The 27,305-nt window shown below is 37.2% G+C and overlaps 1 protein-coding gene across 1 annotated transcript in view; it reads right to left on the reverse strand.

Moving 5' to 3' along the window:
- LOC150076659 (galactokinase-like) overlaps positions 1-27,305 on the reverse strand; it is an 80,014-nt gene that overhangs the window by 1,153 nt on the left and 51,556 nt on the right. Inside the window, exons 3-7 of the mRNA XM_090385990.1 lie at positions 25,906-26,038; positions 21,579-21,704; positions 11,184-11,365; positions 6,700-6,850; positions 6,319-6,481 (exon numbers count right to left, since the gene is read on the reverse strand). Coding sequence (XP_090242116.1) covers positions 6,319-6,481; positions 6,700-6,850; positions 11,184-11,365; positions 21,579-21,704; positions 25,906-26,038 — 755 coding nt within the window. The remainder of the gene's footprint in view (positions 1-6,318; positions 6,482-6,699; positions 6,851-11,183; positions 11,366-21,578; positions 21,705-25,905; positions 26,039-27,305) is intronic.

Below are 27,305 nucleotides of genomic sequence, written 5' to 3' on the forward strand. Positions count from 1 at the left end.
TATATAGATAAAACTAAAAATGTTTAATAATTATAAAAAATAAAGTGAGACAACTGCTAACATAAGTGGCTGCATGAGCAATATCCAACATGTTGCATAACATATAGGAGTAATGTGAAAGAAAAAGAAAGCTGAAAATGAACGAAGAGACGAGGAATGTCTAAAAATTTTGAAAAATATGTAAGGGGCAAATACAACCAAAGTTATAGGCCAATTAGTAATAAATTGAAGCTGAGGCCAAGAAAAATGTGAAATATTACTAAAATAATACAATAAACCACCCACAAAAGAAAAATAGATACAGAACAAATGCAGCAAGGAGCAAAAAATAGACAGCTGTTGTATCCAATCTTGTCAGAAGGCCTCTGGATACAACAGTCATGAACAAATCACTGCAATGAATAGAGTCATCTGAAATGCCAGCCTGCTGAAACAAAATCACGTCTGTTTTTGTTCCTTGCTTTGTTTGTCCTATATCTGTTTTTCTTTTGTGATTGGTTTATTGTATCATTTTAGTGATGCCTCTCACTTTTTTGGCCTCCACATAGCAGTGGAATATAAATTTATTGGCTGCATTTGCCAATAAATTTTTTCAAAATTTTTAGATACATTTTCCTTCCATTTCTACTTATGTTCTCATTTGTTTCTTCACTCATCTGCTTCCCCCCCCCCCCAGATTGCTTCTATATATATATATATACACACACATACACATTATTATATATATTAATGTAATTTACCCCCACTCCACCCTTAAATGAGGAAACAGATTTTTTGTTTTATTGAAACAAATTAGGTGCAAAGCCCTCAAGCTCTTAAATTTACTAAAATTTATAGGGTACATTTTGGGTCCTCTGCAGGAACCCTTCTTAGGACCAAATGGGGCCCTTGTAATTAAGAAATAACCAATATATTGGTGTGTGTATATACACTGATGAGCCAAAACATGACCACGTACCTAATATGATGGTGGGCCTCCACATATTGCCAAAACAGCTTGTACCTGGCGAGGCATGGACACAAGATTTCTAAATGTGTCTTTGTGGTATCTGGTACCAGCAGATCCTTTAAACTCCTGTAAGGTCCGTGGTTGGGACACAGATCAGAGTTGCTGTTCCAACACAAACCACAGATGATTGATGTCTGGGGAATTTGGAGGCCACGACAATACAGTAAACCCCCGCTATTCGCGTATTCGCGGTCGCTGATTTAAACCTAAAAAAATGTGAATTTTAAAGCGCCGTGAACATTTTCCGCCATGAAAAAAACATGGGTGTGTCTAAAATCATTTTGCCCAGTCCACAGAGTAGTACAGTCAGTCGTCGTATAACACGTGTTTACACTACACTAATTCAATCTTACACGATTTAGGGGAACGATATCTTATATAACACGAACTGAATTCGCATATGCACGATTCGCCTTTGTGTTTACAAGAAATGGCAGTTTCTACACATTTCACCATAATAACTTAAAAACCAACACAATTCCAGCTATCGGTATTATCGCAAATGCAATTAGATAGAGTTCACTACCAGTTTATAACAGATTCCACTAGCAGGAACGCAACTGGAAATTGTTTTTATTGTTTTATGGTAGTAACCCCCAGAAATGTAAAATGTGAGCTAGTGAGGTGTTAATAGAGTTGTCTCTGCCTTTATGGTGTTGTTTATCCAGTTGCTACACGCTCACAGCTTTATGTGTATCAAGTGTGCCTCCTCATTTTGTAATTGTGCTTTATTCTCTAAAAATGAATAAAAATAACTTAAAAGGTGTAAAAAGGAAGTGTCCTGCGCTCAATGGGTGGGGGGTGACAAAATCGCGAGCGCGGATGTTTCAAGCTAATCCTTGTTCAGTATGTGTAATGCGCTTGTCATAGAAGGTTTCATCTCTTGCTTTTAATTGATACGTTTACAAAAGTGAAAAATCTACCATTTTGCAGTGTGTTGATGTAAACAGACTTTTTCGAGCGTGTTAAAGTTAAAAGAAAGTGACTTTATTGTGGACAAGTTCTTTTCTAATCCTACAAAAATATGGCCGCGAATAAAAAGGGAATTGTGAAAATATCAAAGAAGGTGATGGCATTAGCGAATAAAATTGAGTTACAATTAGACAAAATTTCTAATGGTGAAAGTGTCTCCTCAGTGGCAAAACATTATAAAATCAATGAGTCAACGGTACGATCAATCAAGAAATCGGAAGAAAAAATCCGCCGTAGTGTCCGTGAAAACGCGCTAATTGCATCAAAAATTTGCTCTATAACTCGTGATGTTAAATTAGAAAAAATGGAAAAAGCTTTAAATCTGTGGATAGAAGACCGAACTCAAAATAAAATTCCGTTAAGTTCACTTATCATTTGTGAAAAGGCAAAACACCTTTATCAACACTTTAGTGAAACTGGTGATAACACTGACGTGATAAGTTTTTTAGTTAGCAAAGGCTGGTTTGAAAGATTTAAAAATCGATATGGTTATTTTTCGCCCAGCAACCCATGTTCTTGATATGTTTTTGAAAGGTTTCTTTAAAATGTCTAATAAATATGTACAGTATTACATTTAATAAATTGTTTCTTATTTTCATTTCGATGCCTTATGCTTTTTTTTTTTTTTATGTACTTACTCTCTACGTTTGTCTATGTACATAGTCATTATGTAGGTAAATACACATAATACGTACAGACAAAATTTTAGACTAATTTTTGTTATATATTTCATACTTTGGAACGGAACCCTTTTATAACCATGGGCGCCATAACTCAGTATTCGCGGAATTTCTCAGGAACGTAACCCCCGTGAATAGCGGGGGTTTACTGTACTTGGAAGTCCATGTTCTGCGAACCAGTCTCAAACAATCCGGGCGATGTGGCATGGCACATTATCCTGCTGAAAGAGGGGGAAGACCATTGCCATGAAAGGTTGTACCTGGTCAGCAATGATGTTTAGGTAGGTGGTTAACATCAGAGTGCCTGGCACATGGATGACTGGACCCTGGGTATCCCAGAAGAACATTGCCTAAAGCATGACACCATTGCCACCAGCTTGTTTTCATCCTATGGTGCATCCAACCCATCACTTTCCCCAGGTAAGCAACACACGTACCTGGCCTTCCACATGGTGCAACAGGAAACGTGATTCATTGGACCAGACAACCTTTCAATCATTCAAGGTCTGGTTTCAATGCTCACGTGCCCATTGTAGGCACTGTCTCCGGTGAACCCTGGTTAGCATGGGTACACGCAGTGGCCTGCGGCTACACAGCCCCATTTTCAGCAGGGTTTGGTGTACTGTGACATTACTCCCATTACCAGCATTCCAATTACTGGAGAGTTGTGCCACAGTTGCTCTTCCATACCATCCGAGAGAGCCTTTGCTCACCTCGAGCATTGATGAGCCAAGGTTGTCCAATGCCTCGTTGGCGGTTCATGGATTCCCCCTCCTTGGACCACTTTCGGTAGGTACTAACCATGGGTGACCGTGAGCATCCTAACAGCTGTGCCATTTTGGATATGCTTTGACCCAGTCGTCTGGCCATTACAATTTGGCCTTTGTCAAACTCACTTAAGTCCGCTGAAGAACAAGAGTAAAGCTGATTGATGGAGCTCGGTATCAGGTATTTTTTATACTGTGTCCCGACACGTGCCTGCACCGTAGTTCACCTGCAAATTGCTTTGATTTGTATAACGACTTGCTGGTCATAATGTTTTGATTCATCAGTGTTATATATATATATATATATATATATTGTATATATGTATATATATATATATATATATATTGTATATATGTATATATATATATATATATATATTGTATATATGTATATATATATATATATATTGTTAATAAATATTAACAATATATATGTAAACATTTATAGATTAAAAACTTTTATCCTCATTAAATGTCTATATAAATGTGCTGATTAATTTAAGATACTGAACAGAACTGGTTTGATGACTCATGCTAAAGAGAATATCATTTTATTGTACAGTATAATTTACAGTTGTCTATATACTAAATGATTGGATAATAAGAATGAGCCATTAAAACAATGATCACTTATCTAATTAAATGCATATGAAACCAAAGAGGAACTTATCTTGAAATATATTCTGTACTGGAAAGAATTTTGCATTGCTTTAACCCATTTTAAATTCTAATAAAAATAAATAATAATGCAGTTCTGTGCATTTCACTCAATGTATTAAGTGCTCAATTTTTGCTTTTTAATAGTTATATCAGGTGTTAATTATCTCTCCCCCACACATGCCTTTATTATATATTTTTTTCTTAAGTTTTTGCATGTCCATACATTTGAGCATGCACCTTTGTAGGGCTCTCTCTCTCATTCTTTGTTAACCAAAGAACTGATGCTGTAATATATGAAAAGTGGAATATTCATAGGCTGTGAAAAGGCCTTTTTACTGAAACTTTTTCCTTCACTAAAGATTGAGTATTGTATAATTTTGCCTGAGTGTGTTTTTTTTTTTTTTTTTTTTTTTGCAGCAAGGAATGCTGGTATGAATGCCTCTATCATCAGCATGCTTATTTTTTTCTTACAAATAACAATCTCTCTACTTCTTACTAATAAGCTGCATTTTTTTCCCTTTTTTTTTTTTTTTTTTTTTTTTTTTTCCAATTAATAGGATTCATTTACATTCCTGAATAGTAAAAGAATAATTGACATGAATAGTAGAAGTATAATTGACTCATATCAGGTATTTTTTATACTGTCCCGACACGTGCCTGCACCGCAGTTCACCTGCAAATTGCTTTGATTTGCATAACAACTTGCTGGTCATAATGTTTTGATTCATCAGTGTATATATATATATATCGTTAATAAATATTAACAATATATATGTAAACATTTAAATTTAAGATACTTTTATGGAAATAATTATCAATAATTTTTATCATGGGTCGAGACACCCACAGTTTTATTCTAAGTTTAAAATTACTTTCAACCCATTAGTCTCTGCACATTAATACAGTTAATATACATCATTCCCTTGCATGGTGTAGCATTGAGACTTTAAAATGTAGAAAGCCAGTTTGTGAATCTGGATATGTAGGCATGAATATGTTTGATCAGATACAAATTTTTCTTAACGGATATGTTTTCAGTGACTTGAGTATTCAATACGGATGTCCATAAGTTATTGATCACATAACAAATTATTATAACTCGTGTTTCCATGTGGGTACCATTTGTAGCACATAGGATGCCCAAACAGTTTACAATTTTGGACTGTTTTCTAGCGTTTGAGGCGAGGCATCACAGAAACAAATGCAGCAGTGAAGTTAATCCAGATTTGCATCAGGAATACAATACACCTGATCCTTTAACCAAATCTCCAGAAAAAAGTCCAGTGTAATTATATCTGGTGAGTGAGAGGGCCAGAGAATTGGTCCTCCCCATCCAATCCATCAGCCTTGAAAATGCTCACTGAAAAATTGTTGCAAACTCAAAGCCCAATGTTCAGCCATCTGCAGAATCAAAAAAATGTTCTAGCATGTCCAAGTCAGTTATGGAAAAGAGCACACCATACATTCAATTGGGAATCCTGTTCATGCTCACTAAAGACGTGAGGTGTTTTTCTGCCCCAGATCCTGTAGTTGTGGTGGTTTACCTTACCAGACAGGTGGAAGGTGGACTTTTCACTATAAACAACTTTGTTCAAGAAGTCATCATTTTCAATCCTATTAAGCATATCTACAACAAAAGTTCTCCAACTTAGCAGATCGTCCGGTTTCAATGCCTGCCCAAGCTGGATTTTGTATGCATAAAGTTTCAGGCGGTGGCAGAGAGCCTTATGAATGGTTGATCAGGGAATTTCTAGTTCTCTACTAGTACAACGGATAGATTTTTCCTTGGGTTGCGCGTAAAACTTTCACGAACATTCTCAACACTTACTGCAGCCCAATCCGCACCCTTCTGCTAGATGCTGCCAGTTCCCTTAAACTGTTCTACCCATTGCTTAATAGACTTGCCTGAAGGTACCTTACCTCCATATTTCCAGTGCCTTTGCACTGTAACTACAGATTTAAACTCAGAAAACCACAATGCACATATGTTCTGTTGTATTTTAATGCTATGTACAATGTCATTTTGTTGTAAGATGCAACTGTTATCAACGCTAGTGACATCTGCATAATACTATGTAAAGCTCTGTGCAGCCCTTTCAGATGACAAACATTATTCATATATCAGCTCTAATTTGCACTTGATAATCATTTGGAATATGGTAAATAATTTATGGATACCCTGTATATTTTTGTGTAAGAACACTGAATGAAAATTTCATACTTGACTTACCTTAATATGATTTATAACCTTTTCCACAGCATTGCTGTCAACTAAAGTAACAGTACATCCTCCAAATCCTCCTCCAGTCATACGAGATCCATGAACTCCTTCAACTTGCATAGTTATCTCTACAAGTTGGTCAAGTTCAGGACAGGATACCTCAAAATCATCCCTTCAGAAAGAAAAAAGAAATAGGAATGCAACACAAAATGTTTCCATATACATTAAAATCACCTTAATCCAAAATAAGATTGCAATTAAAATAGGCATCTTTGCAATTTGAAAAGAATGGCTATTTAATAGCATATGGAAATAAGATATATTTTTTAATATTAATTAATATATTATATCCACATTAGTAGTTTAGGAGCCAACATACTCTGTACACACCTAAGAGATATATGACTTTCCACCATAAGTTGACCAAATGTTTTATAATCTCCATTTTCAAGGGCTTTACTTGCACTCTCAGTCCTCCAAATCTCTGTTATGACATGGTGAGCACGATTATACATTTCCGCATTCATCTGTTCCTTACCTCCTGAAAAAATAAGCATGCTCAAATAATAAAACAAAAAGAATGCATATATTAAAAAAAAGGCACAAAGTATGAATGGAGGAATATAAAGTGATATTCTTTAAACTGATTACTTTCCTAATTTTAATAACCGTCTCTAAAATTCAACCCTAAACTCAAATAAAAATAAACCTAATCAAGATGTGCGAATTGTGGAATATGTAGAACTGATTCCCAAAATGAAAAATTTTTAAGTAGTTCATTTTTTTGCCAAAGACAGCATTTATTTGATTAATATTCACTGAACTATGCTTTGCTAGTTATCACAACAAATAACTTCAATCAGTGGAAGCATGTGAAAAAAAACATTCTGACTACAATATCACTACAACAGAGAGGGGAGCACCTCCGTAGCCAGGTGGGAAGGAGCAGCAGTGCGTAGCACATGCTTCTTGATTAGACCGGGGTTCGAGCCCGTCACCACCAAATACGGAGGATGCGGAAATGTCAGGGAATGACCACCGCATATTCCCGGAGCAATATGGCCTTAGTTGCTAATGCTCCTAAAAACCAAATAACAAACAAACAAACAGCAGAAAGGATTTCTAGAGTAGAGAACAGTACAGAGAAAAAGAATTTCTAGCATGGAGAATTACAGAAAGGATTTCCAGATTTTTTAAGGGATGGGATGCCAAGAATGTATCAAATTCTAACAGGGAGCCTAACACAGGCCTGCTTACCTCAGTTGCTGACGGGACCTCTCCAATTATAAGAAAAACAGCAATTGAGGCAAGCAGGCCTTTGGCCTGATAGCATTCTTAGATTCAAAGGGGAGGGATCCCTTATAGGTTTGAGATGTGCAATTGCTCTCTCTTATTTACAAAAGGGTGAAGTAAGTAATTTCAAACTTGCTTGGCTTCACTTCCAGGGATTATAATGGTAACACTAGTTAAAAAAGTAATGGGACCATCTAGAGAGCAATGCTTGTTATACTGCAGTCACAGCATGGATTTGTTAAGGGGTGATCTTGTCTGACCAATTTGAGTGGGTACAATAAATCACCTGGATGCAAAAAAAGCTTTGATACTGTACCACATAAAAGACTGCTGTATACAAATTACTTTATCCATGGCAAGTTACTATTATGAATAAAGCAGTGGTTGAGTGGAAAAACACAGAGTGATCATCAATGGGCACTGCTCTTTTTGGATTACTGGTATTAGCAGAGTCCAACAGGTTCAGTGCTATAGTTGTTTTCAATATTTATTATTCATGAGGGCATATCAGGTTTAATGTCTAAGTTTGCTAAAAGTTGGTAATCTGGAAATGTTACTGCAACCAGATCTAGAAGAATAGGTAGATGGGCTGAGAAGTAGCAAATGAAGTTTAATGCAAGGTACTGAAGGCAAAATTTTCATTGTTATAAAGGATTTCAGAACTAGGAGTTCCAGTGCAAGCTAGGGGTCATAAATTGAAAATGCTGGGGTAAGAGGTTTATTGTAGGAAGATTTCTTTTAGCCAGTGAGTTGTTGCTGTCTGAAACAAGTTCCCTCCACAGATATTTTAGACTGACAGTTTGCAGAAGTTTAGAGGTAAACCGGATACCTACAGGATGGAAGCAACTAATAGTCCATTTTCTTATCCACTTTTTTTATATATTTTTTATCATTTTTTATATTTTCGGTTAAAACAGGATTTAATTAACAAACTGCCTGGGAAGATAAACAAATAGATTAACAGTAGCCACAGGCAGAAGTGTAAATGATTCTTGCATTGCTTTTACTGGAGCATGCTACAGTTGGGGATTTTAAGACCACATGTGGCCCTAATGGAACACACAACTCTAACAGAGAGCTAAATAATTTTGTAACAACCGAAAGGAAAGTGGAAGAAAAATTGAAGTTAAACATAAGCAAGGCAGCTGGGGGTGGATGGTATCTATCCAGTTGTATTAAAGTAAGCAGACACTTAGCTATAATTATGAGTGCACCCTTGGATTCAGGGGAAGTCCCCACAGACTGGAGAAATGTGATTGTATTCCCAGTTCTCAAAGGGTGACACTAGTAATTACAGACCTGTTAGTTTAACTTCTGTTCCAGGGAATATAATGGAGTCAATGGTTAAAGAAGTAATGCAGGATCATCTAGACAAGACTGCAGTTATAGTTCAGACACAGCATGGGTTTGTTAAGGGGAAGTGTCTGACCAATTTGATCGGATACTACAATGTGGTCACAAATAAACTGAATGCAAAAAATTATTTTGATATATACTTGGTTTCGGGAAAGTTTTTGATACAGTTGCACATAAAGGGGATTGCTGTACAAATTTAAGCAGTGTGGATAAAGGAATGGTTGAGTGGAAGAGGATAGAGTGGTAATTAACACACACTTCTCTTTGTGGAGCGCCCCAGGGTTCCATGTTGGCCCATTGTTTTCTATATATATATATCAGGCATAATGTCCATGTTTGCAGATGATAAGAGGTTGGCGAGGTTGTTAATGACTATGCTACTGCAACAAGATCTAGAAAAATTAGGTAGATGGACTGAGAAATGGAAACTGAAGGTTAAAATTGACAAATGCAAAGCACTACATATAGGTAGCAGTAATCCCATATTATCATATCAACTCTGTGGTTATGAGAGTGCACGTGTTGTGTAAGTTCGGTGCCAGCTTGGCACATGCTACATCGGGAGCACTACCCCAAAATATGGCACCACAAAAACTTCCAATACACGTGCTTATTACCACCATAATAGCTTCAGAACTAATCAAGCTGGCACAAAACTTACAGAACACATGCACTCTTATAACCACAATCCCCTAATCAATTCAGCCCTTGCAATTATTAAATTAGGATCTAGTTACAAAATCTTCCAACACGAGGCACTTGTCATAGAATGGTATCGCCATAACACTAAATTTAATGTTCTAAACACAAAACTTCCAACCAACCCTTCACTGGTCTGGAACCTTATGCACGTAAAGTTCCCACATCTCAAAATGCATTATGGGAACATAGGAATTCTTTAAATACATAATTCCTTTTCTCCTATCATTGCCAACCGAAAATGTTTTTCATGAAAGTCGCTCATTGTGACTATTGGCTTCACCTTGTTCTCGTATTAATATTTTATATATGACAACCAGAGATGAGGAAGTGCACTTCTTCCTTGAGCATATTTTAATTACAGGTTTTTAACAATTCCATGTTTATTTATTTTAACTTATTTTAAACTTCATTTCCACTTCAATACCATGTAACTAAGCAGATCAATTGAGGTGAGTACTGTCAATTAAGCTCTTATTGCTATTATTATTATTATTAAGTCGATTACATAAAAAAAAAGTTAACCGCAGCCATTATCAACCCACTGCAGGATGGAAGCCTCAACAATTCATGCTGAGGGAAATGGACCATAATCTGCCATGCTGGTCCAGTGCGGGTTGGCAGATCGACCGTATTTAGCAGTCAGGGGCTTGAACCCCGGTCTACTCAAAGAGCGTGTGCTACTGCACTCCCGCCCCTGACCACTCGGCTACGGACGGTACATTAAGAAGCTTTATAAATCAACTAATTTAGTTTATTTAAAAAATTATTTTCCCTGTGGTGAGTCTTCCCTCCACTTATTTCAATCAATCTGGGGCAGATTGAAGTCACCAATAAGACACTCATACTTGCATGCCAAACCATCTGCATGTAGACAATCATCATACTCTTCACAGTAAGATATCAAATCAAACTGAACACATAATATGTGGTCAGTTTGATTTGATATTTTATTTTCTTTTTTATGGATGGGTGAATTGTGTATGTTGTTTTTTTTTTTTTTTTTCTTGGATGATGCTATACGCGCTTGCTTTCTTGCATTGTTTGCTATTTCTACTACCATTACTACACTTAAGCAATTACAAAAAATATGGATAAGATTGCCTAAGTAACCTAGACTAAATAAATCATTAACCCCTTTCAACGAAGTAGCAAATCTAAATAAAAACAGAAAATATTATATCATTATTTAGGAATAATGGAAGAATATAATCCCACTTCAAAATTCAAAGGAAATAGAAGAGGTAAACCAGTTCAGTCCATTAGAAGCCATGTTATCACTTTAGAGTTAAAGGAATTTCAAGCTAACTATTAAAATACATTTCAACATATCTCTTAGTAGTAAGACAAGAGAATTACAGTGGAGTTTCTAGTGGCAAATTTTGTGGATATGCTTAAAGATAAACTTTAATTTATCTTGTTTTTAATAACTTACCTCTTCAATAAGTTACTAAAAGGAGCTTATCTAACTCTTTAAGTATAGTCTCTTATGTTACAAACCTTGATAGCCTCTTATATTGACAAACCTTGTAAATCTTCTAAGGTAGCATCTCTCAGACTACATTTTCCTAGGATGTCAGCTGCTGCTTTACAGTGGTTTCTTCTGGTCACATATTCACTTCCCGTCAGCTCATGATGAACATTAGAATTCGTAATTAAGATAACAATATTTGAATCTTTCAGAGGAATTAATCTTGACTGTAGTGACCTATGAAATAGATAAGATTGTGTTATCTGTACATCATTAATCTCACAACATTCACATTGATTGTATTTAGTACTAGTAGTAGGAAATAATACAAGGACACCAGCTTATATAGCAGCATAAAAAAAAAACCAGTGTGTGTGTGTACCCTGTATGCATGAAAGATGTTTTATTTTCTGTGAAAACACCCTTGGTTTGGATGAAGTTAAAGGAGTTTAGTATGAAAAGAATCTGAACAAGTTTAACATTTTAAAGCAATTATTTTTTTTTAACAGTTTCATGAATTTGAGGTTGCTATACATGTTCAATAGGTAATTTACTTACAATGGGTTTGTGATAGCTAAAATATGATACATACACTTAAGATTGTAAAGAGTGTAAATGTCTTTGAAACACAGCATAAATTATAGTGCCATGATTAGTAGTCGATACAGATCTAGAAGTATTTAACATTAGTCCAAATTTATTTTTTCAGAATCAGTCAAAAAAGGTTTCGATTGAGTATCTGGAAATTAACATTGAAATCTCCACTAAGTATCATTGGCATTCAGTCGCAATTTTTTGTGAGAAGATTGTTATAGCAGTGCAGCTCCTTCAATCTTGTAAGGAAGTAAAATGAAATGGATGAATTCAACGATGTGTTCAATCTTTTGGCTAAGTGAAATGTAAATGACTACCGACAATATTGTTTGATCATCAGGAAGAAGGTATTCAGCTGCACAAATGTCTTCGACAGGTCTAACACTCATAGACATTTGCCAACAGTTTGTAAATAAATCACTTCCATATGAGAAGTACAAACATGAGTATGATTTTCTCTCTTATGATAAACTGCTACACCACCAGCTTGTTGATCTTCACAGAGTACAGAGTACAGAGTATTTTTTGGGTCTAACGGCACCAGGGATTTACCCCATCTCCGCGTATGTTCTTTGTATCGAGGACAGTACGCTGTCAAGGCCAGAGGTTTAAAAGTGTGTGGATCATGTATTGTGTAATATGTTGTGCCCCTTGTTCCTCTGGCTTGTTAGCCGCCAGGCCCCAGATGGGACCTGTCGTTTACGTACTCTGCCACGTGGAGGCCAGCCAGGTGTTCCCTTATAGTTTTCTCTGGCAGGTCCTACCACCTATTTTCCTGAGATTTCAGTGGCTAGGACCTAAAAAAAAAAATAAAATAAAATAAATAAATAAAAAATAAATAAATAAAATAAAATAAAATAAAAAAAATAATAATAATAATAAAAAAAAAAAAAAAAATAGAAAATAAAATAATAATAAAAAAAAAAATCATTAAAATAATAATTCTTCTTTTCTTTTGGGCACAGATGGTACATTATACGCAACTTAGAGGGGCTATACGGGATAAGCGCTGGAGGTAATAATATTTCCTAATGGGTCGGGCATGAATTTTGTTTTAAATTTGTACGTGTGGGGCAAGCGCTGTTGTAAAGAGAAAGAGATGGGAGGGGAGGTGGAAGACTGGGGGGTTGGAAATTGGAAGTAAGGGGTCTATAGGGAAGATGACCCCTGTTGAAATAGTGGGGCATGCCCATGCCCCACCAGAGGAGAAAGAGGGGTGGCAGGAGGGGGAGGAGACAGCAGGCCGTCCCCTCCCCCCTTGCTAGGGAATGAGGAGTAAAAAGCAGGCTAGACAGAGCCAGGGCACTATTTGGCTGTATGGCATCATAAGATGTAATCTTCAAGGTCCGAGTCCAAGTTGCAATCTTCGTCTTTGCATTGGTTCAGTGGTGGTCCAAGTCCAGAAGTCAGGTCCAGTTCGTCACGCTCATGTGTTGTATCTGCCTCAGGTGGTCACTAGTTCAGAGTTTCGCAGTCTTTCATAGGTTAGTGATATGTGGCAGGGATCTTTGTCTTTCAAAGAGTTCGCGGGCAAAGACGGTGAAAGCCCGGTAATTATCTTCTTCTTGCAATATTGTTTCTTCTCGGTTTTTTAGCAAGGAGTTGATGCGTGTATATAGCTGACATCTGAGGTCCTCGTAGTTATCACAGTCATGGATAAGATGTTCCCATGTTTCCTCCTGACCGCAGTTACAGCTCGGGTTGTCAGAGATTCCCAGCTCGTGGAGTTTTCCTCTGAAGGAGCCATGTCCCGTAAGAAGGAAGGTGGTGTGCAAGCCAGGGGAAATAGGATATACCCTGCTGACATCGGGTATAAATTTTTTGGTGACTTGCCCTTTTGTGGTAAGATTCCATCTATTTTGCCAGATAGATTGCAGGTGTTCCGTTAACCTCTTATTTTCTGAGGATTTGCTTTTTTGTGGATCTGTTGTGTAACCTAGATAAGTTGTGGTTCTTCCTTTCGAATGTTGGTGTAGCAGCCCACAGCGCACAATCTCCAGGTCCAAGGGAAGGAAACCCGCCAGGACCTCGAGCGCATGGGTGCTCACCGTGCAGCAGGCTCTAGTTGTTGTCAAAAGTATGGATCGGTGGATCGACTCCAGCTTTTTCTTGTTGACTGCTGTGTTTGCTTTCTGATACCAGGCACCTGCACCATAGGAAAGGATAGGGATGAAGAGGGCTTTGTATAGAAGAGAGAGGGCCCTCTTCTTTAGTCCCCAGTCCCTCCTGGTGATTTTGGTTATCAGGGCCGAGAGCCTTCTTGTTTTCGTTCTGAGGTTGATCTTCACAATCAAAGTTAGTAATAGAGGCATGTGATGCAAGAAAGCAAGCATATGAGCTTGCTTTCTTGGCTGATACCATTATGTAGCATCAGCCAAAAAATAAAAATAAAAAATTCACACAACCATTCCCTCTAATTCTTCCTTGAATTTATTTCAGCTATCAACTTCCAAAATGACAGATGGAAGTTTGTTCCAGCAATTAACCACCTGCTGGCTAAAGGCAAATTTCCACACATTTATTCTACAACTGTCTTTCCTCAATTTGAATTTATGCCTTCTTAGGTGCATAATCTGATCAAGTGGAAGAATCCAATTAGAATTCAGCATGCTCAACCCATTCAAGACCTTATACACGTCAATCAGATCACCATGCAGGTGCCTAGACTCCAGCCGCTGAAATTTGCAGAACTTAAGCTCTCTTGGTAAGAGGATCTCTTCATTCCCCTCACCAATCTTGTTGCCCTTCTCTGTACACACTCAAGCAAATCTACATCCTTCCTAAAATGTGGCCTCCAGACCTGTATGCAGTACTCAAGCCGTGGCCTGACCATTGCCTTATATAAAGGGATAATCATCTCCTTTTCCCTGCTAGAAAAATTCCTGTATATCATTGACAACATCCCATGACCTGCCCTGGCAGCCTGTCTTTTTTTTTTTTTTTTTTTTTTTTTATGAAAACCCCAAACACGAAAGGTATCAAAACCTATAGTAGTTAGTACCGTGCATGGGTTGAAGGAGAAGTATGGGGAGAGGGGGATATGCCAGAAACTTTGCTCTAGAGACTAAACATGGGTTTCACCACTTCTCAGAAAACTTCATATCTGACTGCACAATTACTCCCAGGTCTTTTTCATTTTCTACCACTCTAAGTGTAGTACAACACAATTGGTACATTCCTCTGGAGTTATTTCTACCCATATGCAGTACTTTGCATTTGTCAATGTTAAACTTCAGTTGCCACTTCTCAGCCCATCCGCCCAAATTTTCTTGATCGTGTTGCAGTAGCACACTGCCATTACTGTCATTAACAACCCTGCCAACCTTTGTATCATCTGCAAACTTCGACACTAAGCCTGATATACCTTCATCAATATCATTGATAAATATACAAAACAACAGTGGACCCAACAATGAATCCTGTGGGACTTCACTAATAACATTAATCCACGAAGAGCAGCACCCATTGATTACCACCCTCTGTCTTCTCCCACTCAACCATCCTTTTATCCATTGTAGCAACTTACCCGTAATACCATTCTGCTCCAATTTGTATAGTAGTCTTCCATGCGCAACAGTGTCAAAAGCTTTCCTGAAATCCAAGTATATGATATCAACATTATTTTTTGCATCCAGTTCTTTTGTAACCCCATAATACCCAATCAAATTTGCCAGACAAGACTTTCCCTTAAAAAATCCATGCTGTGTCCGAATTATTGCTGCAGTCTTGTCTAACTGATCCTGCAATGCATCTTTAACCAATGACTCCATTATTTTACCCGGAACAGAAGTTAAACTAACTGGTCTGTAATTACTTGTGTCACCCTTTGATCCCCCTTTGTGAATTGGAGATACATTTGTAAAACTTCAGTCCATCAGGACCTCCTCTGAGTTCAAGGATGCTCTCATAATTATAGTTAAGGGTTTGCTGTCTCCTTTAATATAACTGGATAGATCCCATGCACCGGTGCATTTCTTATGTTTAACTTCAACAATTTCTCCCCCACTTTGCTCTCAGTTATTACAAAATCTTTAAGCACCCTGTTACAATTTGATAAACATCTGGCATTTTCCTTCCTTAATAACTCCTCATGTGTGAATGTAGATGCAAAATACTCATTCAGTTTGTTTGCTATCTGAGCAGGATCATCAACAGTCGAACCATTGATATCAAGTGAACCAATCTGATTCATCCCACTTCCTTTTAGAATTTATATAAGTAAAGAAATCCTTGCTGTTTTTCTTAGCATCCTTTGCCAATGATTTCTCGTAATCTGTCTTCGCATGCCTAATCTCCTTTGTGACTTGATTACAGTCTAGCTTATATCTGCTATAGGCTTCTGTGTCGCCTGATAATTTATATGCATCCCATGCATTTTTCTTTTCTGCCACAAATCTCATTAGTTCATTTAACAACCATTTAGGCCTAAACCTTGAACAATATTTCTTAATAGATATGAAAAGTCTAGTAGCTTTCACGATTAATTCCTTTGAATTCACATTTGTTTGCTGTTGGTAACATCATCAGTTGGCCCCACTAACTTCTTAATTATTTGTTATTTAGCCACGTTCAGAAAGTAGAAGTAATTTAGATTGTGACTGCATCAGTGAGATCGTCACTATGAGCACGAAAACTTTGACAATTTAACATTAGATTGGAAATACCTTGTCTTTCCATTCTAATGATGAACTCGTATGAACTCATATAAATTGATGAAGTATCTTTCATGGTATATAGAGGATTACTTGACAACCTGGTCATTTCAGCTTGAAGTGCAAGAGTGGATGTAGTGTTTCTCAGTTCATAATAAAATTCCTTTTTTCCATTTGCACCAATAATGTAAAGATCATTGATATCAGTAACTCGAAATAATGCAACTAGTTGTTAGTGATATTTCTCGTATTCATAAACTACGGAATCGAAAGTACCTCCCTGAGATTTGTGGATGGTAATATTATAGCCGGTATTAGAGAAAAATAATTTTATTTAACCTAGATCGTTCTGTTGTTATTCAACAAAACACTCGTACTTCTTCTTGCGATCGGTATGGCTTCTAAATCGATTTCTCTAGCCATAGCAAAGCGACGAGCCTTCATTCTAGCAAGTTGACCCACAGCAGATGATCCTGGAAATTTCAACCAAAGATGTTTAATACAATTAGTCCATTCGTCATATTCAATATATGCCAATTTACCTAAAGCTCTGTTAGCCACACCATCGGACATGTCAATATTAGTGGTTATCAGGTATGGTTTGCCAATAAGTAAAGGAAGTTCATACGGTAATCCACTGGTGTCTAATACTGCCATTTTATGAAGTTTTTGTCACACATGAGCCTTACATTCTGCCTCTCTGCACCCAACAAATACACCGATGAGCCAAAACATTATGATCACCTACCTAATATGATGTTGGTCCTCCATGTGCAGCCAAAACAGCTCGTACTCAGTGAGGCATGGATGCTACCAGATTTCTAAATGTGTCTTATGGTATCTGGTGCCAACATGCAACTAGCAGATCCTTTTAATTCCTGTAAGGTCCATGGTTGAGACGCCACAGATCAGATTTTATGTTCCAACACAAACCACAGATGCTCGATGGGAATGATGTTTGGGGAATTTGGTGGCCAGGGCAATACCTGGAAGTCTTCCTCATGTTCCGTGAACCAGTCTTGAACAATCCAGGCGATGTAGCATGGCACATTATCCTGCTGAAAGATGGCACCGCCAGAGAGGAAGACCATTGCCATGACAGGGTGTACCTGTTCAGCAATGATGTTTAGATTGGTGGTTGACATCAGAGTGCCCGGCAAATGGATGACTGGACCCAGGGTATCCCAGCAGAACATCGTCCAAAGCATGAAGCTGCTGCCACCAGCTTGTTTTCGTCCCACGGAGCATCCAGGCACCATCACTTCCCCAGGTAAGTAACACACATGTACCCGGCCATCCACATGCTACAACAGGAAACACTACTCATCGGACCTGACGACCTTCTCAATCACTTCGTGCCCGTTGTAGACGCTGTCGCTGGTGAATCGTAGTTAGTATGGGCACTTGGAGCAGCCTGCGGCTACGCAGCCCTATTTTCAGCAGGGTTCGATGTACTGTGTGTGTGTTGTGACACATTATTCCCGTCAGCAGCACTCCAATTGGCGCCCCCGTAGCCAGGTGGGCAGGAGCAGCAGTGCATAGCACACACTTCTTGATTAGACCGGGGTTCGAGCCCGTGACCATTAAATACGGAGGATGCGGAAAGGTCAGGGAATGACCACGCATATCCCCGGAGCAATATGGCCTTAGTTGCTAATGCTCCTAAAAACCAAATAACAAAAACAAACAGCATTCCAATTACCGGTGAGTTGCACCACAGTCGCCCTTCTGTATCATCTGGGAAAGCCTTCATTCACCTCGGACATCGATGAGCCGTGGTCATCCAACACCTCGCCAGCAGTTTGTGGGTTTTCCCTCCTTGGACCACTTTCAGTAGGTACTGAACATGGCTAACCATGAGCACACCACCAGCCATGCCATTTTGGATATGCTCTGACCTGACCCAGTCATCTGGTAATTATAATTTGGTCTTTGTCAAATTCGCTTAAGTCCACTGCCTTTCCCATCTATGGAACAAGAGTAACACTGATTAATGGAGCTCAGTATCAGGTATTTTTTATACCGTGTCCTGACCCACACACGTGCCGTAGTTCACCTGCAGTTGCTTAAATTTGCATAACGACTTGATGGTAATAATGGTTTGGCTCATCGGTGTATGTCTTGAGCAATCGACATAGCGATATCTGAAGACGAATTTAACACAGAATTGTTATAATCATTCACAGATTTATTTTTCAAAAAAAACGGAACACTATCAATACACAAATTGTTCACTTCTTGTCTGCTCACAAATCTAGACTCGATTAGTTCCTGTTCGTCGTTAGTTAACTGAACACCTTTTCCGATTTTAGTCAACAATCTTGAGAAGTCTGAATTCAACTGTCTCATCAATTTATTGAGTTCGTAATATTGTAACCCATGCCAAAGATTGGGACCTGCGATGCATTGCTTAATTTGTTGATAAATAGGCATTGCTCATATGGGGGGTAACTGTCGCAAATCTCCAAAAAAAAACATTTCAGGTATTCACCGAAATTATGATCTACATCGCCTGTAATTTATCACAGGTGAACGTCTATATGAGATAAAAGTTCATCTCCAATCATACTAACTTCATCGATAATTAAAACACGTACATATTTGAAAAGAGTATGATATTGTTGAGCAACTTCATAAAACAGAGGTAAATTCTTCAATATCGAAATTTTCAATGTGGCGTGCACGGTAGTACCATTAATAGCTACAGCAGCTTTTCCAGTAGAAGCACAAGTTATATAAGCATTACAGAAATTATCGGTGCTAGTAAAACAATTATAGACTTCCATCAATAATCAAATCACAAATGTCACAAATCACACTCAGCACAACCAGTAAGGAATATTTGGAAATGTTGATGATTAGGTCGAAGTAAAACTTAAATGACATAATAAAATTCCTTCCTGTTTTAAATTAGCTTTGCACATTAAATCCCAAAACTGATTGTTTGGCATTAAATTTTCTCATTTCTTTGCTGCTGCACCAAGCTGATTTAAAGTTTCTAGTTGAAGATCACTATCATTTCCCTCTCTGAACGTTCGTAGAAATCTTTAAAGGATCAGCGGCTTCACAAATCAACATTGCAAAGCTTTGTATACCAACTTGCCCCTAATGCCATACTGCTCTTGAATCTTGTAATAACTGAGAGTAAAGTGGAGGAGAAATTGTTGAAGATAAATACAAGAAAGGCACCTGGGGTGGATGGGATCTATCCAGTTATATATTAAAGGAGGCAGCAAAGGAAGTAAGCAAACCCTTAGCCATAATTATGAGAGCTTCCTTGGACTCAGGGGAAGTACCCATGGACTGGAGATGTGCAAATGTGACCCCAATTCACAAAGGAGGATCAAAGGGCGACACAAGTAATTATAGACCTGTTAGTTTAACTTCTGTTCCTGGAAAATTAATGGAGGCACTGGTTAAAGAAGCACTGCAGGATCATCTAGACAAGACTTCAGTTATAGCTCAGACACAGCATGGTTTTGTTAAGGGGAAGTCTTGCCTGACCAATTTGATTGGATACTATGATGCAGTCACAAAAGAACTGGATGCAGGGAATAACTTTGATATTATATACTTGGATCTTAGAAAGGCTTTTGATACTGTTGCACATGGAAGACTGCTGCACAAATTGGAGCAGTGTGGCATTGGAGGCAAATTGCTGCTATGGATAAAGGGGTGGTTGAGGGGGAGAAGACAGAGAGTGGTAATCAATGGACACTGCTCATCGTGGACTAATGTTATTAGTGGAGTCCCTCAGGGTTCAGTATTGGGTCCATTATTGTTTTCTGTATTTATAAATGATTTTGATGATGGTATATCAAGCTTAATGTCCAAGTTTGCAGACGATACGAAGGTTGGCAGGGTTGTCAAGGACACTACTGACACTATGCTACTGCAACAGGATCTGGAAAGGTTGAGCAGATGGGCTGAGAGGTGGCAAATGGAATTTAACATTGACAAATGTAAAGTACTACATATGGGAAACAGCAACCCCAGAGCAACGTATCAACTCTGTGGTACTACACTGACAGTGGTAGAGAATGAAAGGGACCTGGGGGTGGTTGTGCAGGCAGATATGAAGTTTTCTGAGCAGTGCAGACGGGCTGCAAGAGTAGCTCATGGTGTATTGTCGATGATATATAGGAATTTTTCTAGCAGGGATAAGGAGGTGATTATTCCCTTGTATAAGGCAATGGTCAGACTGCACCTAGAGTACTGTATACAGGTCTGGAGGCCTCATTTCAAGAAGGATGTAGAGATGCTGGAACGAGTACAGAGAAGGGCAACAAGATTAGTGAATGGAACAAAGGGGTGCACTTACGAAGAAAGGCTTACGTTTTGCAAATTACAGTGTCTGGAGACTAGGCACCGGCGGGGTGATCTGATAGAGGTGTATAAAGCCTTGAATGGTTTGAGCATGCTCAATGCTGATGGGATTCTTCCTCTTGCTCAGAATAATCACCTGAGAGGGCATAAATTCAAATTGAGGAAAGACAGATGTAGGATAGACGTGAGGAAATTTGCCTTTAGCCAGCGTGTGGTTGGTTGCTGGAATAGACTTCCATCCCTTGTCGTGGAAGTTGATAGCCTATATAAGTTCAAGGCTCAGCTGGACAGGATTTCGAACGAACAGAGGGGTGAAGTGGAAGTGGTTATTTTTTATTTATTTATTTTTTTTTTTTTTTGGCTGATGCTGCATAAGCTTGCTTTCTTGCATCAAATGCCTCTACTAATGCTAATGCTCAAATTAGTACAGCAATTTTCCATGTGCAACAGTATCAAAAGCTTTCCTGAAATCCAAGTATATGATATCAAAATTATTTTTGATATAAGGTAAACTACAAGTTTCGTTTTTTAAGCATTTTAAAACCAAGTAAACAGCAAATTACCAACTTTATCATAAACATAAGTAGCAAGTATACTGTTGATTTTAAACAAAAAAATAAAAAAGGTCAACTTAGCAGTCCCACAAAGTGATCCCACAGCAGAACCTCTACACATCACTTATGCCTACTACTGTAAAAAGTGAAATGTTGAATTTATAGCTTTGTGTAAAAGAAATAACGGGTTACATAAAAATAAAAACAACACTTCATCTTTTCTCTTTTCCAACTTCAACAATTAGAATAGTCAAGTAAGCATCAAAGGAAACAACATAAATAAAGCAAGAAATACAGTTAAGTGAAAATATTAATTCAGCAAACCTGCAGTCTATTAACAGTGCATGAGCCTTTTTTCCTAAACATGCAATAAACTGGTCCATAATTCCACATGGCATTCCTGGAAATTCGTGTTCGGCTTTTTGGCAAAGCAGTGCTTTCTCTTCCAAACTGTGGGAGAAAAAAAAAAACAATATGTCAAACATCAAAAATGAATTCGATAATTCAAAATTAATTATAAATAACCATACTCAAGGGCAGCTTTTACCTTGGGCATTTTGATTCATCTCTGCCAGAACACTGTAAATTGCTTTAAAATTAGTCACCTTGGGAATATTGCTAGTGATTCTCGCTTCTCTGGAAATATTGCTAGCAATTCCCGATTATGTGAGAATTGGGAATTGCTCGACACAATGGGAATTGTGTAGAATCACAAGAAAATGGTGTCATTAAAGAATAATTCTGATGTCATTTACCCAAATTTCAGTAACACTTTTTATATCCCACATGAAAAATAGTCTAAACTGAAGCAAAAGTTTTTTGTACATGTAAAAAATTCTATATGCTTTCATAAATATTATTAATAAATATTGAAAACAATAAGGGTCTTTGCCTGAATCCCAAGGGACCCTACTAATAACATTAGTCCAAGAAGTGCACTGCCAAATAATAACCACTGTCTTTGCCAAACCATCCCTTAAACTACAGCAGTAACTTGCCCATAATACCACATGCTCATATCAATGTGAACAGTATCAAAATGTTTGCAGAAATCTGATATATGATATAAAAATTATTTTTTTAGTCAACAGTTTTCTTCCACTTTCTAGTCAGTTATCACAAAACCATTTAACTCCTTTTTAACTTATTATAATTCTGGTATTTTATTACTAAAAATTTCTTCATACATGAATGTAGATACAAAATATTTATTCATTTGTCAGAAATCTGTCAGATTAATATCCTGTGGACCAATGTGATTTGCCCATTTCCTTCTAATGTTAACATAAGCAAAGAATTCTTCACTACCTTTTTTTTTTGCATTCAAAGATTTCTCAAACTCTGCCTTAGTATGCCTAACTCCCTTATCCCCCTTATTAACTTGCTTGCAGATGAGTTTGTACTGACTATAGAATTCCATATCCCTGATAATTTATAATCATCCTATGCATTTTTCTTTTCTGCACTAGTCATATCAATTCATCTGACATCCATTTAGGCCTAAGCCTTGAGCAATACCTCTTAGTTGGTATGAAAAGCTGAATAACTATTGATGTGAATGCTTCCCATTCAGAGTTTGCAATTGGTAATATCCACTGGTCCAACTGAAAATAATTTAAAAACTAAGTCTTTGTAATCACCTTTATAAAAGTAATATCCCTTCCGTTTACCCTTGCACCATATGGCTAAGGGTTACTGCTTTACCCTTAGCCATATGGTGCAAGGAAGCCTGAGGCTTATGCTGCACCGGCCAAAAAAAAAAATTCCCTATTACTCTGAGAGTGTGAGAGAGAGAGAGAAGTAGAAAGGAATCACTCACCAAGAAAGAGAAGAATGATGATATCCAGCTCAAGACCCTGGGTGTGCCAAGCCCATACTCACCAGATGTGAGCCCCTGGGGGTTAGCTATATCTTTAAGTAAATCTCATATCAATATGTTATGATTACTGCTGCCTAGTGGTTCCTTTATCTGGAGATCCTTAATGTACAATGGGTAACTGCTGATAATCACATCAAGGGTATTTTTTTTTTCTTACCACTCTAACATACTGGTGTAGAAAGAAATCATCCAATAAATACAGAAAAGCTCTGTTACTGGGTGAGCCACCTACCCACTTAAAATCCCCATTATATGATTCTGATTTGTTTGCCTACTCTATTTGTTTGTATATTTCAATTATACAGTACCCATCACAGCCATTTAACCCATAACATACTCCTATTCACCTTTAGGTTTTCCCACAGCTTATAACACACCAAGCTGATTTAATGTTACAATGACCACTCACATCAACTGGGTGCACTGCCTTAGATTCTGTGTAATTCTTAACCATGAGCATAATGCCTCCCCACTCCTGCCCTCTCTGTCCTAACATAAAAATATTCAAACCAAGCTAAGGATCCTACCAAGTAAAGAATAAATCTCTTCCTAGATGACTTGGAAATTTAGGACTGAAATTGGAAGTGTCTACAATTCTTCCCAGATAAGATAGGAGGGAGTACATAATTAGAACCTTGTCAATCAATTTAGTCCTGGAGAGATTATACAAAGCTCATGGGAAAGAATTTTTCTCAGCGTAGTCTGTGCTCATTAACAGGAAAGACTGTTTTTACAGGGATGAGATATACTTAAATAAAAGGACTGCAAGAATATTTAATAATACTATCAATGCAGTGTTAGACGGGTTGGAAAACTGCTAGCCTGGGGAATAAACAAACTAATAGTTTAAGAGCAACCACAGGCAGAAGTATAAGTTATATGCTTGTACTGTTTCTATTACATCGCACAGCAGCCAAAAAAGCAAGGTATCAGGATTTCAATACCCTGCTGGGGATCCTCATGGAACAAATACATGGGTTACCTTAGAGTTACTAGGAGTTAAAACAGGTGCATCTATATTTAGGTACATCTATACCACCAGACCGGACCTTTTGGTAACTCTCTAGGAAGCATCCAGATCAACTAGTGTATAATCTTGCTGCCTCTACTCTGCCAGATAGTGACTGGAAGGAGTTCAAGTAGTGTGTATGGCAGGAACATCGTCAACACCACGTTATGTCAAGGAGCCTGATATATTCTTGCCATGTACACCATATTCAAAAATTTCATTACCTCATACAACATGTCCTCTCCCATTTTCTTACTACTGAATATATCATAAATAACAGAATTAGTGTAGAAAGTGATGCATGAAAGCAAGTTTATACAGCATCAGTTAAAAAAAAAAAAAAAAAAAGACACTTACCATCTCACCTATTCATTCCCTCCAATAGTTTGCTTAGTTCTTACTTGAATTTATTTAAGCTATCAACTTCTACAACAACAGATGGAAGTTTATTCCAGCAATCAACTGCCCCCCCCCCCCCCACTGACTAAAGGCAAACTTCCACACATCTATTCTGCAACCATCCTTCCTCAATTTGAATTTGTGCCCCTTCATGTATGTAGTCTGAGCAGGAGGAAAAATCCGATCAGCATTGAGCCTGCTCAATCCATTCAAATCCTTAAACAAATCCCTAGGCAACTCGCAGGTGCCTAGTCTCCAGAAGCTACAATTTGCAGAACTGAATCTCATTGCTTGATATTACTCTTTGCTTTGGATACAATGCAAAGAGTAATGTCATTACTCTTTGCATTGTATCCCCTCTACATTAACTAACCCCAGGGGCTCACATCTGGTGAGTATGGGCTTGGCACACCCAGGGTCCTGAGCTGGATATCATCATTCTCTTCCTTGGTGATTCCCTTCTACTTCTCTCTCTCTCTCTCTCTCTCTCTTAGGGTAACTTATAATTTTTTTTTTTTTTTTTTTGGCTGGTGCAGCAAAAGCCTCAGGCTTCCTTGCACCATATGCCTAATGATAATAATAATAAGCAAAGTAACAGTCATCACAATGGTTTGTAGGCTCCTGCTAAATCATGGGAATTGCAAATGGTATAGCCTTATTTTTACCATTTTCCCACAATCTCAATGCTTCAACACAGGTTCAGTAAACTTTATATGGAGCCCATTGATTATCTTGATCACCAAGTTTCACTCCAAAATAAGCACAATACACATTTTTACAATTTATCTAATATCTTGTCTTTGCTTGAGAATTACATAACTTCCACAAACATACCAAAATAAGTTTGGATTGTTCAAACACTTGCGTGAAGATATTTTACTCACTTTTCAGCATAATTTTGACATAATAACCTGAAAAATAAAGTGAGCTCACACTAATAAACATTGCTGTATGGAGCTCTCAAGATCAAGAAACAAATGACTGAAAGCAGCATTGCCAATATGTGAAGATTTATTTACAAATTCGTAGAATTTACTCCTAACTTAATACATTTAACAATACAATTCACGAAATCAACTTAAGTGATTTATGAAAAAATGGTATGTTATAGAAAAAAACAAAACAAATACCATTTCTGAAATCAGTGTTAAAAATTGAGCTAAAAAAACAGGTATTAGTTTACAAACATTATGTAGAGTTTTTGTAAACTAAAAGATATATAAATTTATAATTTATAAATTTAAAAAGATATATAAATATATAGATTTAAATATAAAATATAAATTTTCTATTAAATTATTAATAATGTATTTATTTATTTATTTATTTATAGAGTGCTTATATTTGGTTATTCAAATATTTACCTTACATTGAACAAATTATCATTGAGGATTTCCAAGAATGTGTAAAATGCTACTTCTAGAGCAGCAGAGCTTGATAAACCACCTCCTACAGGCACACTTGTAGCAATCACAGCATCAAATGAATGCAGTGCTCCTAAATAAAATAAAATAGATACATAAATTTTCTGTAACATGATGGCCACATAGGAAAGTGGAGTTTACAACTACAGTGATTTACACGCTACCAAACTTGTTTACTCACAAAATGTAAGGAATAAATGTAATCTGTGCAGTCATGCATGGCAAAAACAATTTTAATCTTAAAGCATGTCAGAAATACAAACTGATATAACAATGAAGACAATCCATAGGATTGTAAAACAGATGACTTGCCCTATACTATGAGGCTATATAAGCTTGCTTTCTTGCATCATTTCCCACTGCTAATGCTATTACTGTACTGTCAATAGTGTTTATCAACAGTAGAAATGGTTGAATAATATAAACAAATTTTCCTTTTATGCTCCAGGATGACCATTTAAGGTCAGAGGAATTCACAAAACAGAGAGAGAAAAAATTGTCACAATATTTAGTAGTCATGTGGGCATGAACCATGGTCACTGAAATATGCACATGCACTTTTGTACCCTTGTACTTGCCCACTTGACTATAACAACCAATTCCACTGCATTATATTAGAAAGGCCTTTGCTCATTGTCTCCAATGCTTGTGGAGACAAAGAGCAAACGTCAGGAGATTCACAAATCATACAAATTGTGTGGGATGCAATCAAAGAGTACATTCTACAGATAGAGAAGGATGTTGAACATCAAATTTGTAGCTGGCAGGTGTATGTAAATAAGGTATGAAGTAAGCAAATACAGTATATAAGAATAGCAAAATTTAATAGGTGTTGCTGTTGCTTGACAAAAGGAATTTTAATTTTTTTTCTAATGGTAATTTTGACTGTATTCTGATGTCAAGGTGCCTTATGGTGGCACTGATTATGGCACAATAGTTCTCTTCTATTATTTTCTATATATGCCATATTACCTGGAACAAAATGAAGACATAAGTATGATAATTTGCTACCTCAAGCATTGTCTTGTGAGAAGTTCTACTGTGAAACCCATTGAACTAAAATAGCAATTGGCACAAATTACTCAAAAGCATTGCACAAAACACCCTAAAGCCACACACTGATCTGTGCCAGGGTTCGTTTGGAGATGTAGCAAAAGTATTGTGAAAAAATATATATTTATCAACAAGTGGTATAAGAAGGTGTATACTGCTTGTTTATAAAAACAATATCTACTAGAAAATAGGATTTTGCATTAAAAAACATAACATTTATAAAATCAGTGCTTCACCTTTGTATTATTTGCATTATTTGATAAGTAGTGGGCCCCATGTGGTTACTA

The sequence above is a fragment of the Mastigoproctus giganteus genome, chromosome 12 (assembly GCF_048544385.1).
Source record: "Mastigoproctus giganteus isolate SK-2022 chromosome 12, ASM4854438v1, whole genome shotgun sequence".
Taxonomy (NCBI): Eukaryota; Metazoa; Arthropoda; class Arachnida; order Uropygi; family Thelyphonidae; genus Mastigoproctus; species Mastigoproctus giganteus.